We start from the raw sequence: 16097 nt of genomic DNA, 5'->3' as shown, positions 1-16097 counted from the left end.
GTACAGCCTAACTCCAAGGGACTGGTACTCAGAGTCTTGTTCACAAGAGTAGATTTATCTGTCTCCAAAGGTCAATTCCATCTCTTTTTACTCTGTAGTGATTTCCTATATTTGTGGTTTCCTCAGCCTTTGGTAATTCTCCCCTTCTTCTTTATTCATTTGTTACCAGTATATTCCAACATGTGGTTTTCTGGTGGATTTGCAGGACTGCTGCAGCAATATATGTGAATCTTGTGGAACGGTTGTTCAATAGCAGACTGACCCTAGCAGGGCATTGACCTGCCATAGAAGTCAGAGCAGGAAGATAAACCACTCTTCTTCCAGAATTAACTGTCTGGGAGAAGAGGTATTTCCAGGCAGCTTAGATACACAAATGAGTCTGCACTTCAACACAGACACAACTCATACTCAGGAGCTTCCCACTAGACTCTGAACCACCCTGGAAATAACACACCTTGATTTAGCATAGATTCTAAAGGGAAAGGTCAACAGTTTTAATTAAAATAAACTGTTGACACTCTTATCCAATGTCTGTCTCCAGAACTATCTGATTAGCTTCTATTTTTTTATAGAAATAAAAAGGTACTTTCTGATCTCCTGTATATGGTAAGAAGTTTCCCAGATGACTTTTCATAAGATATCACTAGAGGAAGTTAAGGAAATTTGAAAAATTGGCTCCTTAAAGATTTTCTCAACTGGGTCATTTCCAGTTAGCAAAAGAGAATGAAGAGCTAGGTTGTGCATTTGATATAAATTCTCAGTGATGGGAAACCATCTTCTGTTAGCAGATGATAGCTTTAGAGGCTCATATATGCCTGAATATGACCTGAACTGGATTCAGAATGCCAGTAACCACAAATAATACTGGTTTAGCAATCAGATCCAAAAGAGTGAAAAATTTACATGCTATAGGATCTTTTCCAGGAAAGTTAGAAATCACTGAGAGTCTCCAAAGAAGATGAGATGTGAAGATAAGAAAGGGCCATTCTTGGTCATACAGTCAATGAACCAAAGAGTCCCAATTTAAGCTTTCTGCTACAATGTGGTATTCTAGAGATAAAAATGAGCTTGCCCACATAGGGACTAGAAATAAGTATAATTTTCCAGAGAAACTTCTCACTCTTGGGTTAAAGCTTTAGGTGTCGGTATGGGGAGATAATCTCATATATTCCTCCTCTGCTCTGGAGGGAGCAAATATCAGTCATATACAGTATACTTGCTGGCAGTCAGATTGAGTTGGTGCTTTAAACTGTCCCAGTATGCCTTGTCTGCGCTCTTCTCCACCTCGACTATTTCTTTCCTTCTGCAGTTTGACTCAGCTCACTAGGATATCAGTTTAAATCTTCCAGATTAAAACAGATGGTTACAAGTCTAGTCTTTCACAGATGAGCGAATTAGTCACTACATTAACTGTGTCTTTATGTATTATGCTCACATAACACAGAAAGTTTAAACATCATAATTATTTCAATAACAGACTCACACCCCTAAGTGAAATAGATAATACATTACAAGCCTTGATGCTGATTGCTTTTAAACTTTACCTTCTCATATCTAATTCTCTGTATTTTTTCTCTTCTTTTTCTCATTGACTGTCCCACTTCTCGCAAATGCCTTCTCTCTTTGCTTCTTTTCTCTTATTTTTCCTTTCTTGTCTAAACAATTACACTAACTTATGCTTTCCCTTTGACATTGTTGCAACAGCTTCAGTGCAGAAATATTCTGATTGTGTCTCTGAATAATCCCTTCTCTGCTGATAGGAATCTTGAGGTATTGGCACTACCACAATACATGCATAGATAAGAATAGAAGTAAAAACAATAAAAGGAATTTTCACTCAGAACTTACACATCCATGAATACAACTTTATCCATGGTTGCTTTAGGAAAACAGTTGATTCCTATCAATGTACCACATATTTTCAGAGCTGTACTCACCTCCAGTCAACATGAGAGCACATTTACACATGCAGTTGTCATTGTCAGCATCTTTTGTACTGAATTCAGCACCGTGTAAGATCAGGCTGCTCTGTTTTCCAGCAGTTCCACTATGACCTTTCAAATAAAGCCTGAAACAGCAAAAGAAAACAATCAGTGCCACCAAAGTAAAAAAAAGAAAAATAAGAGATACAGATATTTTTCCACATCAGATGTGCCTTCAGAAATGTCTTGTGTTTTGGTTCAATCTCTTTGTTGTTTCAGGTGTAAAATGAGGGCAATCAGGACTCTTTATGTATCTGTAGTAGGTCCTTGTCCCAGACTAGAATTGAGCTCAAGGGATCTGAACTGGAAAATGCAGCAAAGGAGAGGGATTGAGAGACAGAGGAGTGAAGAGAAATGCCCAGAGATCTGGAATACATTGACAGAATAATTGAGTACTTGAGAAGCTGGTCTCTTTACTGTGGCACAGAAACAGCACTCCCAGTTAACAGCAGTTCTGTTATTAATCCCCGGGCTCGAAAGAGGATTTTAGCAGTCTCAGAATTTTTAATTCCACCATTTACAGCACAAGCCAGCAATCCAGTGCTGCCAAAGCTGTCTCGGAGTGATGAATGGAGAATAACTTAGAGTTCAAGCCACAAAAGTCTTCATAATTTGCAATGTTAAATTTCCCGTTTCTTAAGGAGGCTTGTCAACTAGTTGAAACCACAACCATGAGCTAGAAGCTCAAGCTCAGATGCCAGTAGCCAAACGTGAGAGGAAAGGGAGAGGAGAGAGAGAGGAGCGGAAGGGAGGGGAGGTGAGGTTAAAAACTATGGTTTCCCTTGCCTCTACTTAAGCAGCTCCGTGAAACAGACTGGGAGATCCCAGTCTGGGATCTGGGACATGGATGCTTACAGAAAAAACCTATTTCCAGTAAATAGCTACCTACATCAGATATATGATCAGTATGTTCTTGGATTTTTTTCAGAAAAGGTTCCTGGAGGAGGAAGATATCCTTTGCCGTAATAGCTTCATACAGAGGAAGGAAGAGACAGGATCTCAATGGAGAAATATGAAGCCATAATCCTTACATCCCAGGAGCAAACCATAGCCATTGGAGCAACGAGAGGGGAAGACACACCCCTCACCTGTCTCAATGAACCCCTACAGGTAGGAATGAATGAGCCCCCGAGGTAACCAAGAATACGATTTTGTATACAGTGGGATAGACTTCTTCTCTGAAGAGAAGCTGAGAAGCATCAGTTCTGTTTCTTCTAGGGTTATTGAAAAGGGGTAAATATATTTTTTAAATATCACATGCAAAATGTATAAGGAGTAATGAGAGCAGAAACAGGACTTAAATGTATAAAGCAGGAGAGACATCTGCTTCTCTCTGTGATTTACAGCTGGAGTGTTATCCTAGAAAATGCTTTCCCAACTTCTCCCACAGACACAGTGAACAAGGAGAGCAGTTAAGAGTCACTGACTGTTGCTACTTCTTCGTTGTTGTACTTTTATCCAAACACTTTTTATGAATAAAAACGTAAATACCATTACCAAAGTTTCATTCATCCATTTGTTTAGATGGAAGACATACTTTATTGCAAAGTGGTCAGAATATTAACAGCAGGAGTAGAGAATATCCCTAACCCATTTTAGCCTGCAGTTGTAGTTAAGTCATTGACATTTTTCTGAGATGAGTCCCCCAGACTGAGATTTAAATAAAACCCAGTTTTCCCACAGAACTTTGGAACTGGGATTCTGCTTATGAGGGCAAAGGTACCATATGAAGGCTTTCCTTAGTCAAATGCATGGCTGCTGTTTTTTGTTGGTTTAGTTTTGAGGGGTTTTTCTGTCTTGCATGCATCTGTGGGTGGATATAAGATCCAAACAAAGCCAATTGGATTAAACTTGTCGTGGAAACTCATTACAGAAAAGCCTTTTCTGTATATCCAGTGAGGTTATTGAGTCCTCTCAAAACATGAAGGCACAGAACCAGCACTTGGCACCTTAGAGAGTTCACACTTGCAGACTGACTTAAACTTCACTTGATTTTTTACAAATTTCTTCCTGTGTGTCCTTTCTCCATCTTTAAAAATGAAGACAGTAGTTGTGAAGCATGAACATTTTAAAGTAAAAAAAATATTAAGAAAAGAGAACTGTCAGGACCATCCTTCTAAAGTAGTTACACTGCCTACCTTAATTTGATTTTAATTTTAAATTACCTGACTGAGACTGATGATTACATACCTTTGGACTTAATCCTTAGAGAAAATTTTGTATATAGATAACTACACACACATAAACATATAAAAATTTTGGATTAAATATGAATACCATGCATAGTCAAATACCATTGGATAGCACAAAAAAGATAAGGCAAAGTGTGAGCCTCAATAAAAGACTGCGAAAGTTCTTAGTATTTTAACAAGGAACAACCTAGGAACAGGAATCCAGGAAGATCATTATCCAATCATAGTGGAAATTAGCCTGTAATGACCATGTTACTCTATCAAAGGATGCTTGTTTTAGAGAAAATTAATCTGAGATCCTTCTTTGCTTATGTTAATTTCTTTGTTTTATACAAGTGAAAGGCTGGAACTGGTCCCATCTTCATCCATTGGACTTTGGCCTTCTTTTGCAAGCTGTGCCTATTTTTTTGCACAACAAAATAAACTCCTCTTAGGTTGTGTTGATAGAAAAATTACTTTGTCACCTGATATCTATGATCTGATTTGAAATGGCCATACAAGCTCATTGTATCTGCAACACTGACACTCACATGAAGTTTCATAAAGTCCATATAAAAAGCAAATGTTGTTTACTTAAATAAGAAAGACAAGGATAGCCAGACCTTTTCATTAGCAAGAACACTATAAAACCCACTTAGTCCGATTAAAAAAAATAAATTGTACAACCTAAGAAAACATAAAAAATAAAGAAATACACAATATTGAATACACAGTATTCAATGTTTTCCCCAAAGGGGTAGGGCATTAGGATTACTTACAAGCTCCTTACTTGCCCTGGTATTTTACAAACATTCCACTCATCACAGATTTAGGTCTTGCCAGTTACCTTTGACTTTCCCTCAACACCATTTGTCTAGTATGTCTCCAGTGACCTTAAAAGGATAAGGCTTATCTTAGCTCAACTCTGAACTCTAGTAGGCTTATTGTACTGAGCAGCATGCAGATGAACCACAGGGTGAAACAGTAATTCTATTTCTTTGGGCTTTTCTCCCCAAATTGGCATTGTCAACAATTAGGAAAAAATGACACTGCTAAGTTGGCACTACTTTACATCAAAATCAGATCTCAGTCAAACCCCAAAACTGGTCCTGAAGCAATCAGTCCTTCTTGTTCTGAGCTTCAGTTCAAGCCATATGGGTCCAAACTAGCCTAGCTTGAGATAGCAATTCTGCATAGCACTAGGGTAATTAATGAGCCTGTTGGCTCCCAGGAGCAGTAGATATCTTACCACTTGGACTCAGCTAATTTTTTAGAATTCTCAGATTAAGATTGGTAAAATTGAACCTTTAAAAGAAACTGTGAATAACTACCAGGACATAATTTCCTTCCCTTAGAAAAGATAGCAATTCAGGGTTGAGTTCATCTTGATTTTTCTTGAAGGAGACAAAGGAAAGGAAATTTAGAGTAAAAAGGGATTTATTCCAATTAAAATTCATAAACCATTTTCAGGACTACATCTCCAGCCTTTCCACTTGTTCACAGCGAAGAAATTCTAAAGATCAAAGAAAGAAGGGGAAAGGCTGCTCAGATTTACACAATAGGCAGGAAAAGTAAATTCATGCTCATATAAACAAGATCAAGTCTACTTTATCTGTATACAGTGGAATTAAAAAAGCAACAAATAAAGAATTAGCAAGTAAATTACGAGTAAATAGGAGTAAGAGAAATAGTACATTTGTATATTAAGTTTTGAGGACTTCTGATGACATCTATATGAAATTCTAAAATCACTATGAGGAACAGAGCAGCGGACAGCATTAATTTAGAAACTAGAAAATTTCTTAGTTGATGTACTTAAGAGGAAACAGCACATTTTAAAAAATATTGTAACTGTTACCTCTTATCTAGTATGGGTGTTAGAAATACCCTCTGAATTTTATACTTGTGATATTATAGCAATGGCAGCTTGGGATTTCACAAATGGTGAGGAAAAACTCTCTTAAGAATGTTTTGCTTTTCACCATTCCTACTCCGTGACACAACTTGACTATCTGCAGTTCCTTGAAATAAAAGTAAGATATAGTGTGTGGAAATAATAGATCTAAGAATATCACATAAACAACTGCAAGGCATCCTGAAAAGCCATTTCAAACTTAAAGTAGAAATTTTTCCATTTGAAGTCATTAGATGACCCAGAATGCTTTCAAATATATACAGCTTAGCTGCTTTCACACCATGGTTAAAGAGTTTAACAGATAAACCTGGGATAATTCTAAATAACTTACCAATAAAAAGTATAGTTCTGCAACATACAGCTATGAAAAGTGCAACATACAGTTATGAAAAGTGCAACATACAGAATAAGAAGTAAATGCAATCATAAATCCATGTGAAAAAATTGTGTGCTAAATCTCATTAAAGTGTAGGAGATAGTTTCTGATGCAATGCTTACAATTAGAACATCTCTCCTTAGAAGTTCTATTTATTTATTTTTTTACTAGAACTAGTGAAATGTTTGTAAGACTTACAAAATTTAATATTAACCATTTTTTTCTCTATTTTTTTTCTGTTAGTCAGCAGAGATCACTCAGTCCTTTATTTAAAGTAGACCCTTATTGAAACAGCTAAGAAGTCCTATGCAGCTTTGTTGGTGACTATTACTTATTTTGTCTGTAAACAAACAAAAAATGCACTAGCTTACTGCAAATATTAACAACTATCATTAAGGGATGTAGAGAACCACCTCAATTATCCCAGTGTGCACGGTCTTTAATATCTTATGAGTTAAGATCCAATTTCACCATTGCTACAGTACTGAAAATCTGAGCACAGATCTTCATGACTAGAATTCATAAATATGAGTAATGACCTAATGTTCTTAAGCATTACATAGAGAGAAACAGAAATATTGAAGTAGGCTTTAAAAGATTCAGCTTGACGAATGGAGAGGGACACATCAAAGCTTGCGTTTGGGAAACACTGAAGAAGGATGTCTCCAAATTTCCACCTCCCTCTTGTCTGTCTCTGCAGGCTAAAATATCCTCTCTCCTGCCTTCTCATTCCATATGGCAGGATGGAATCCCAAATTCTGATTCCTCCTCAAAGGAGGGCTTATTAATTTTGACGGAAAGGGTCATGGAATAAAATGGATACATGCTAATCAGAATCTTATGCCCAGAATTTCCTTTTCAGAATCTTCTCCTCACTGAGTTTCCATATTTTCCTAGCTTCAGTAGGAATGGAGGGCGTCTACATTGCAGCCCTTCTTCTAACCTACTGGTCAGCACTTACACCCGGTGTGTGGGAATACACGTTCACAGATAAGTGTGGACAAATATAAACTCACACTGACTGTCCTTCGTGTTAGGACCGGGAAAGGCATCTTTGTTTTTAAAACTCATGTGACTGCCACTGTTTGGTCCTCTAGTTTGGAAATTTTTGAGGTTGAGGAAGGATTTAACTTGTATCTTCCATCTGGTTCACACTTGCATCTAAATTTTAGATAGTTTCAATTTCTGAAATGAAACCCATTCCTAAAGATGCGTAATTTGGTAGAGTTTTATGAATTATTGGGTTAGTCAAATAATTCCATTTATAATGAAATTTAAATTTAGGAGATTAAGTCCCTCTGTGACTAAAACCCATTGGACTGCAACCATTTAGGAGGACCCAGTATGAGATTATCGTCAGGATACTCTTAATTCTAGACATTAATTGTAATAATACTAAGTAAGAAACAAAAGAAAACAAAAGAACCTAAAACACCCTCAAAACCAGATAGCAGCTTCATTTTAAGTTCAGGTTTTGGGGTTTTTTTCTCAAAAAGGCTTTGATTAATTATTTAGGAATTAAAAATCCTTTTTTATCAATTAATAAAACATAATGTCTGCATTAAATATCACTAACTCCTTATAAAGTTTCCCAATTAGCCTTTTCCTGAACACATTGCAAAATCACATGAAGTCTCCCAATAGTAACAGTTGTCCTTGAATAACAAAAGCACTTCTGTAACAAAGATATCTTTCAAATACTTCATGATAGATAATGTGTTGTGAACAGGAGAAAAATATCTAAATAATCACTCCAGAGAAATACTGCTGTTGCTGAGGTTGAAACTGAAATGTGTGCCAAAATCCTGTTAAACATGGAACTAAATATATTATGATAACTCACTGGGAATCCTAACCCTGGTATTCAACTTTTTCATCATTTAATACTCCCACTAAAGGACAAAGGGAAACATCCCTTGTGCTTGCTAATTTTTAAAACCAGTGGAAAGACCATCTCCTTGTGGGAGATAGAGCATGAGCCATCTGTGGTGAACTGGGAGATTCCTGTGAGTTTGAACTGTGCTCAATTGTAGAGTAGAAGGCATCATAGTTGTTGCTTTCGTCCAGACTACAGCTAGATTGCCTGGGCACCCATTTGGATCTTTTTTTCTTTGTTAGGAAATAAAACTTCTTCTTAAACATAACTTCTTTTTTTTTTTTTTTTTTGAGATAGGAGGGTGAAATATTTAGATTTCATTAGGGCAGTGCATACTCTCCTTATGAAAACAAACAAAATTGAATCAAACCCCAATTTTTTTATCATAAATCAAGATTAACTAACAAACAAGAATGTAACACCAGATAAAGTAAATAATCCTTGGAGGCAAATTAAAAGCAACTCTAAAAGAAAGGAAAATACTTTGGGGAAATTGAAGAAACTAGATATGGTGGAAGAAGTCACCACTACTCACAAAATTTTGAACAGTTTCTAACTTATTTAACTGAGTTGTAAGAAACATTTTCCACCTTTATCACTGCCTGTCTTTGAATGTATGACTGATGTAACAGTACCAAAGAGAAGAAGAAAAAGAATGTTACAGTTTTCTGACTGGAGAAAACCATCAATATCAACCATAAAACCATAACCATATTAAACTTTTCCCACTCCTATCTTTAGTTTAGACTTGAGAAACTGTGTGCATGGTAAATTCATGGACTCTTTATTTAACTTTATTGTATTCCTAATAGAGTTTTAACTGCAAACGGTAGTTCTGCAAACTGTTGAAAACCTGAATAATGCAGTAAGTAGCTCTGACAACTTGAACAGATTTTTAATTTGGTTCTTAATATTCTTGCTGCCTGCACATGAAAATAATATCCTCCCACATTTCCTTTACAAAAATGTAAGACAAAATGACCTCTGTATTTCTCCTCTGCTGCTCTGTAGCAATGACTCACTGCTGTAATTATTGCCTGACATTACTGCAGCTCCTTGCCCATTCTCCCGTTGAGACAAGTGAAATGTGCCAGCCAAGAAAACATTAATTCAATATATCCAGAGTAAGAACACATATCTTCCAATTCTAAAGATAAAATGTTAATATAAAATACAGCAATAAATTGATATGATCGGTTTTGCTTTAGAATGGTTTCAGTGCACCCTGTCTATGGGACAACAAATGCTATATAATAGAGAGATCCTTCTCTGGGATTGCACACTGTTAACAGAAAAACATGTGTTTTCTCTAAGAGCTCATGTTAATTTTAGCTCCTGTTTGAACTGTATACCTCACAGGTCAAAGGAGAAAAATATGTTTATTTTTGGTCAGAGAACAAGTAAAAAAACAAGCCATGACTAAAAAACACATCTACACATTACAGCAAGCTATACAATAGTCTAGTGAGCCGTGATGTTGTACCGAATGTGAGTTTATACAAAGAGGACAACAAATTTGCTTTTTCTATATTAAATTAGATTAATAATTGACTAAGGCACTGTACTCATTGGGAAGAGGTAAATACTGAGTAAGGCTAATTAAAAGACATCAGGATTTACTGTCAGAGGAATTTTTCCTGCCATAAGGCAAATGGCCTGTCATCGTGCTGTATGCAGACAAATGGTGCTTTGTCACAGTTTACAAAAAATATTTAAAAGTATGTTTATTCTGGACAGTGTACAAGCAAACATATGCTTCTACTACTTGAAATACATGCTACAGAAGTCAGAGAAACAATCACTGTGGCAGCGTGAGCTGCTAGGTTTGCAGCTGATGTCAGTAACATTGTGGTGATGGAGAGGAAACATACGGTAAAACTGGATTTTACTGCTAACAGGGACAGAAACATATTTAAGGCTACTATCACAATGATGTGTTGAACAGAAATAATTCCCTCTACTCTAATCTGTCACCAAACACAGCACAGAACAGATACATTAATCTGCTACTACCATTTTCTGTTTAAACTATTTTTCAACACAATACTTATTAAAACAAAATCACCCACCAATGTTTTTTGTCATGGAAATCTGAAATGAAACCTTTCAGTTATTAATTACTTTTTTTTTATTAAATGAAATTTAAAATCTTACTACAATAAAAAAAAAAATCACTCTCTCACTAGCTATATAAATGCTGAGATTTCCTGTTGCTACAGAAACTACCACTTTTGTCCTGATTCATTGCTCTATAAAGCATAATATGTTAATTTAGAAAGTGTAGGGGCTGACTTAATTTCAAGCTTGAAATAACTAGAGATGATCAATGTTTTAGACAGACATATAAACACTGAGCATATCCTAAGTGATAATGCAAATTGTTTTGATATCATTGAAGATGGATGAGCTTCTTAAAAAATAAAATACAAAATTAGAACTTATCTGAACTTTTGCCAGCACACAGACAAAGACAAGGTTAGAGAAATTTGGTTAACTTAAAATGTAACCTAAAATGAAAAAGTGTTTTTCTCTCTACTCAAATACACTTCCTGGATTTGGCTGAAGCCAACAGCAGAAATGCCAAAACTGATTCTTAAGGGATTTTTCAGCATAGAACTACAAGGACTCTCCAGAGAAACTCATGCTTTAAAAGTTTTTAAGGCTTATACAAGTAATCAGACCTTCTGCTGCTCATGTTTACGGCATTGCTGAATCTTGTGATGCTTTTGTATCTTTATTTAAGGATCTGTTTACAGACATTGAAGCTAGTGAAAAAGTTCAGTGAACATTGGTTGGAAATTTGATTTATTTTTAAATTGATTAATCTTCTTCTAAAATCCAGTAAAAGAGACCCATGTAACTCCAGTAAAATTTAACTCAATACTTCTTGAAAATATACTTGGAAGCTCCAAAAATTTCATAAATATAGTTTGTTGAAATCCATGCAGATGTATTGTAATAGTGGATTTCATAAATCCATGCTTTAGTTGTACTGAGGATGATATTAATTACCCACTGTCATCCACATAAGTTATACATTATCCTAATTAACTGTTTTAGATAAAATGGAAATGGAAAACTTCATGTATCAGCGTGCTGTTTGTGCTGACTTTTATCCTGATGACTACTGTAGAGATACTGGATTTTTGTTACCATACAGTGTCATTGAAAAATACCATTTACAAGCCACAGTGAAATATTTATCACATGGTTTGCTTAATTTAAAGTAATTAATCATAAGTAAAAGTTACAAATATAATAGATAGACTTTAGTTAAAACTTTATATAAATCTTACTGATATAAGTTGGTATTTGGAAATTAATGTGTCTAAAGGGTATATAGTCAGTGGGGTTTGGGGGGAGGAATGTCAGGGTTTTGATTTGGGTTTCTTGTGCGGTGTTTGGTTGCTTTTTTATTTCTTTGTAAAGAGTGTGCTGGAATTATGACTAAAATTAGTTATAGTTATGCTCTAAGAAGGTTAAGTATCACAAGTCTATATTTATTGTTGAATTACATTAATTAAAACTTCAATATGTTTCATGTTACTCTTTTCAATTAGAAGAATAAACCTGTGATGATATTTAAAGGTGTTATTTCTTTTCCATTTACAGAGATACAACAGAATATGCATATATGTACGTATCTAGTTCTTGAGTTTCCATTGGGTTTATGTTTATCTTATTTTATCATATTTTATTTTTTAAAGTAATAAACAATAGAAATAGCTTTCAAAATTGACATAGTTTTTCATTTCATCTGGATACTGGACCCTCACTGTTTTCTTAGTTGTGGAGGTTCAGTCAAATGTTTATTCAGTTCTGCAGAGAACTGAAGTCTACCTGAAACAAGTCACTATCCCAAGGACTCAAAGTACATTTCAGGGAAGAAATTGATGTGATAGTTTAACTGATATTGTCCCCTCCTTAATATTAGACTATTTCCCTGAAGTTCCACGGTCATGATAACCTCTCAGGTCACAGATCAGGCAGTGAGATAACTAAGCTTTAAGCACTCCTGCCTGGCAGGAGAAACAGATCGAGACTTGTATATAGTGACACAAAATATTTTCCATGACAGCAAGTGGTAAGAATCAGGTAAGTGAGGAGCAGAAAAGTAAGAGCAAAACTAGGTACCAGCACTGAGATGATGTCTTTAGATCTCAAAGATTTTGAGTAAACCAAAATGAGACAATGTCTTTGAAATAACCAAAATGTCACTGACATTGAATTATCTCCTACAAGGAGTCAGTTCTTGTGATTCACTTTATGGAAATACTTACACTTCTACACAGTGAAAGTAAGAAGCTGTCATTCTGTACAAGAATCATGACTGCTTCACACAGGCTTATATTGCTTGAAGTTGTGTGTAGAATCTAAGGCTGTTGTCTAAAACAGCAGTGAGAGGCACACTACCTGAAAGAATCCCTGGCTTGAAATAGGAGCACTGAACTTTTTTTTTATCAAAGTGAATGCTGAATGTGGTGTAACACGTAATCACCACTAAGGAATTATCTAAATACTAAATTGGTCAGAATATCTAGATTGAATAACATTTGTCCTCATGTTTCCACTAGCACAATAGTTAATTGAAACTGTGTAAGATATCTTTCAAAATAGAATTATAGAAAAGTTTAACTTGGAAAAGACTTTTAAGATCATTGAGTTAAATAATTAACCCAGCATTGCCAGGTCTACCACTAAACCGTGTTCCTAAGCACCACACCCACACATTTTTTAAATACCTGCAGGGATGATGACTCAACCAGTTCCCTGGGCAGCCAGTTCCAAGGCTTGACAACCCTTTCCATGAAAAAATTATTCATAATATCCAATCTAAAACTTCCCTGGTGCAGCTTGTGGCTGTTTCATCTTATCACTTGTCATCTCGGAGAAGAGACCAATCCCCACCCGGCTACATCCTCCTTTCAAGTAGTTGTAGAGAGTGACAAGGTCTCCCTTGAACCTCCTTTTCTCCAGGCTAAACTGCCTCAGCCACTCCCCATGAAACCTGTGCTCGAGACCCTTCAGCAGCTTCACTGCTATTCACTGGACATGCTGTAACAATCTGTGGGGGTTTTGTTGGTTTGTTTGTTTTTTTTTTCTCCTTGCGAAGAGTTTGAACGTAAGGAAATGAATCATTATTGATAAAAGTGGAAATAGCCTGCAATTAATATTTCATCAATTTGACTTGATTATTTATACTTTATTCCTTGCTAGCAGTGCAATCTTCTTTTACAATTGTGCTCCTTTGGGCATTTGCAGATTCTGTTTTTGTATTTTTTCCAGTGTTAATGACATAATGACCCTATCAAATCATACTACAGCATTGCTATAATGTGGATGGAATGGAATGAGTTTGCAGCTGCCAACACACTACAATTTAAAGAAACAGCTTAATGAATAACACATTAAAATAAATATTTTGGGTTCTGCATGAGATTTTCAAGATTTATGTTGGGATTCATGTCAAGAGATGTGTGCTTCCTGCTGCATGACTCCCAGAGGAAAATACAGGGATGTTTTGGGGGATATTATTTTCAAAGCAACACCTGAATCAGGATTTTCATTCACTTACCTATGTTGGAATCTGTTCAATCCTGATGAGTAAGCCAATTCACATTATGAATTTCTACTAATTAGATTAAAGGGCTATTTCTGGTGGCTGTGTACTCATACTCATGACATCAGTAAACAGCAAGGGATCTTGATGAATCACTTTGTGGAGATGACAGGAAATGCAATAAATTCCAAATTAGAAACAATATAAGGTAGTATTAATGACAATGTAATTGTTATGACCTCTTTCTGAACCTAATATTTTTAATTTATTTTTACAGTTTGATGTCATTTTAGAGGGTGTGCAGTCATAATGAAACAAGAGTGATTTGACCTTCGGTGGAAGCTCTGGTGGTTCTGCCTCAACAAAATACTTCTTATGTGCTTAAATTAAAAAAACTGCCTAAGTACATTGCTGAACCAGGGCCTAAGTATGTTTAAAAAAATTAAAAAAATAGAGGAGGGGAAAGAGAAGAAGAAATAGTTGAGGAAGAGAAAGCCAAGGCTTCTCTTATTCATATAGTATCATTTGCACTGGCAATATTAGTTTTTTTGATCAAAGATTTATGATATTGAAAACAGGATGTAGAACAAAAGTACTTATATATGCAAGCATGTCCCACCTTCAGCCCAAATAATATGCAACAGGTCTGGCTTGATCCCTTTAGTCATTAGTGGCTGTATTGTACAACATGCTGCATTCATCCTCTGCCCTTTATCTCCATTATCACACAAAGGTTAAGCTTTCATTATAAGGGCAAGTATCTAGGAAAAGGTAACAAATTTTATAAGTGACTGATGCACAGAGAGTTTCTGTGAAATGTTTATAGCTATTTGAAAAATAAATATTGGCTTTAGTGTTTGCTTGGTTTTCTTAATGCAAAATTAAGTTTAAAAAATGCCAAAATGAGTTATGTGGCACTAAGACCTTGGTAGAAAAATATAAACAGACTGTTAAAACATATTTCAACTCCCTTGGCGTCATTTGTGGCCGATAAACAGTCATATACGAGTGAAAGGTTCACTGACTGTCACCCATTTATGGTCCAAGTTCTTTGCTGGTGCCACACTGGCCAGGCTAACAGGGATCAGCATGTTTTACATGCTTTTTTTCCCCCCTAAGAACCCAGGTCATGACCTCACAAGACCTGTGATTCACAATAATGACTTCTTTGGTTCAAATGGCATTGAGATTGGTGCAAAGAGGTTTTACTTCAGTGCAACTGAATAATAATGCTGAATAAAAGGAAACAAAACACAAACAGTGCACATGCACTTAGGTCAAGTGTGGTGAGAAGTTCCAGCACTGATTTAAAATTGAAAACACTTCAGCCTCTGAGATCTGATGGAACAGAAAACTAGAGACCAAACTCTGTATGGTACCAGGCACTTGTTTTTCTTTTTCTAATTAGGCTTCCATTGTTATTGAATACCTCCTTCTTGCAGATCTTGCAGACCAATCAAACAAAAAATACTACACTGCAGTGGATATTGAAATAATTCTGTGCTCTCATGTTCAAAGTTTTTAAGTGTTTGTAGGTTTATGTAAATTAGTAGCTTCTTAGACATGGTGTATATTTCTACTTTACAGTCTAACTCATCTACTGCGTTGCTGCTGTGAACCAAATAATGAATAATATCACTCTTCATTGACATTAAAGAGAGAGAGAGCAAAATCAAGTATGTTTCCATTTGATAGGGAAAAAACCAAATAAAAACAAAACACAAAACCAAAACAACAAGAAATTCTTAAAGATTGATGCAATGAATGACTATGAAAACTTCTGGGATAATCCCCTTGCCAAATTCTCTACCCCACAGGTACACTTTACTTTTTGACTCATGAAAGAAGCAAACTTACAGAAAATACCACATCACTTTGCTGGTATTATCCTGAAAATATAGTGAATCAGTGCAAAAAGTGTTCTCAGGATCAGGCTCTAGAAACCTTGCCAAGAGAGCTGTTAATGATAAAAGGAGGTGAAAAAAGCCCTGGGGGTTGGTTTTCTGGGATTTTGGTAACAGACTTCAGAGACTTTTAACCATGTACATACTAGATTAAATAAGGGTCACTCTAAGAATTTCTGCATTTGTTTTTCAGGCAGATGAAAGCTTGCTCTGTCAGTTCTCTGAGCAGACATGAGCTCATTCTGCCCACACTCCATCCTGGCTGGAAGCTGTACTGTCGCAATAAGTGTGACACTGAACCTACTCAAGGACA

General features: G+C 35.8%; 1 protein-coding gene across 2 annotated transcripts in view; it reads right to left on the bottom strand.

Moving 5' to 3' along the window:
* ANGPT1 (angiopoietin 1) overlaps positions 1-16097 on the bottom strand; it is a 154330-nt gene that overhangs the window by 9337 nt on the left and 128896 nt on the right. For both annotated transcript variants that reach the window (XM_032713788.1, XM_032713789.1), the window contains exon 8: positions 1938-2068. In XM_032713788.1, coding sequence (XP_032569679.1) covers positions 1938-2068 — 131 coding nt within the window. The remainder of the gene's footprint in view (positions 1-1937; positions 2069-16097) is intronic.

The sequence above is a fragment of the Chiroxiphia lanceolata genome, chromosome 1, assembly GCF_009829145.1.
Source record: "Chiroxiphia lanceolata isolate bChiLan1 chromosome 1, bChiLan1.pri, whole genome shotgun sequence".
Classification (NCBI taxonomy): domain Eukaryota; kingdom Metazoa; phylum Chordata; class Aves; order Passeriformes; family Pipridae; genus Chiroxiphia; species Chiroxiphia lanceolata.
This window is presented reverse-complemented; position numbering and strand designations above follow the sequence as displayed.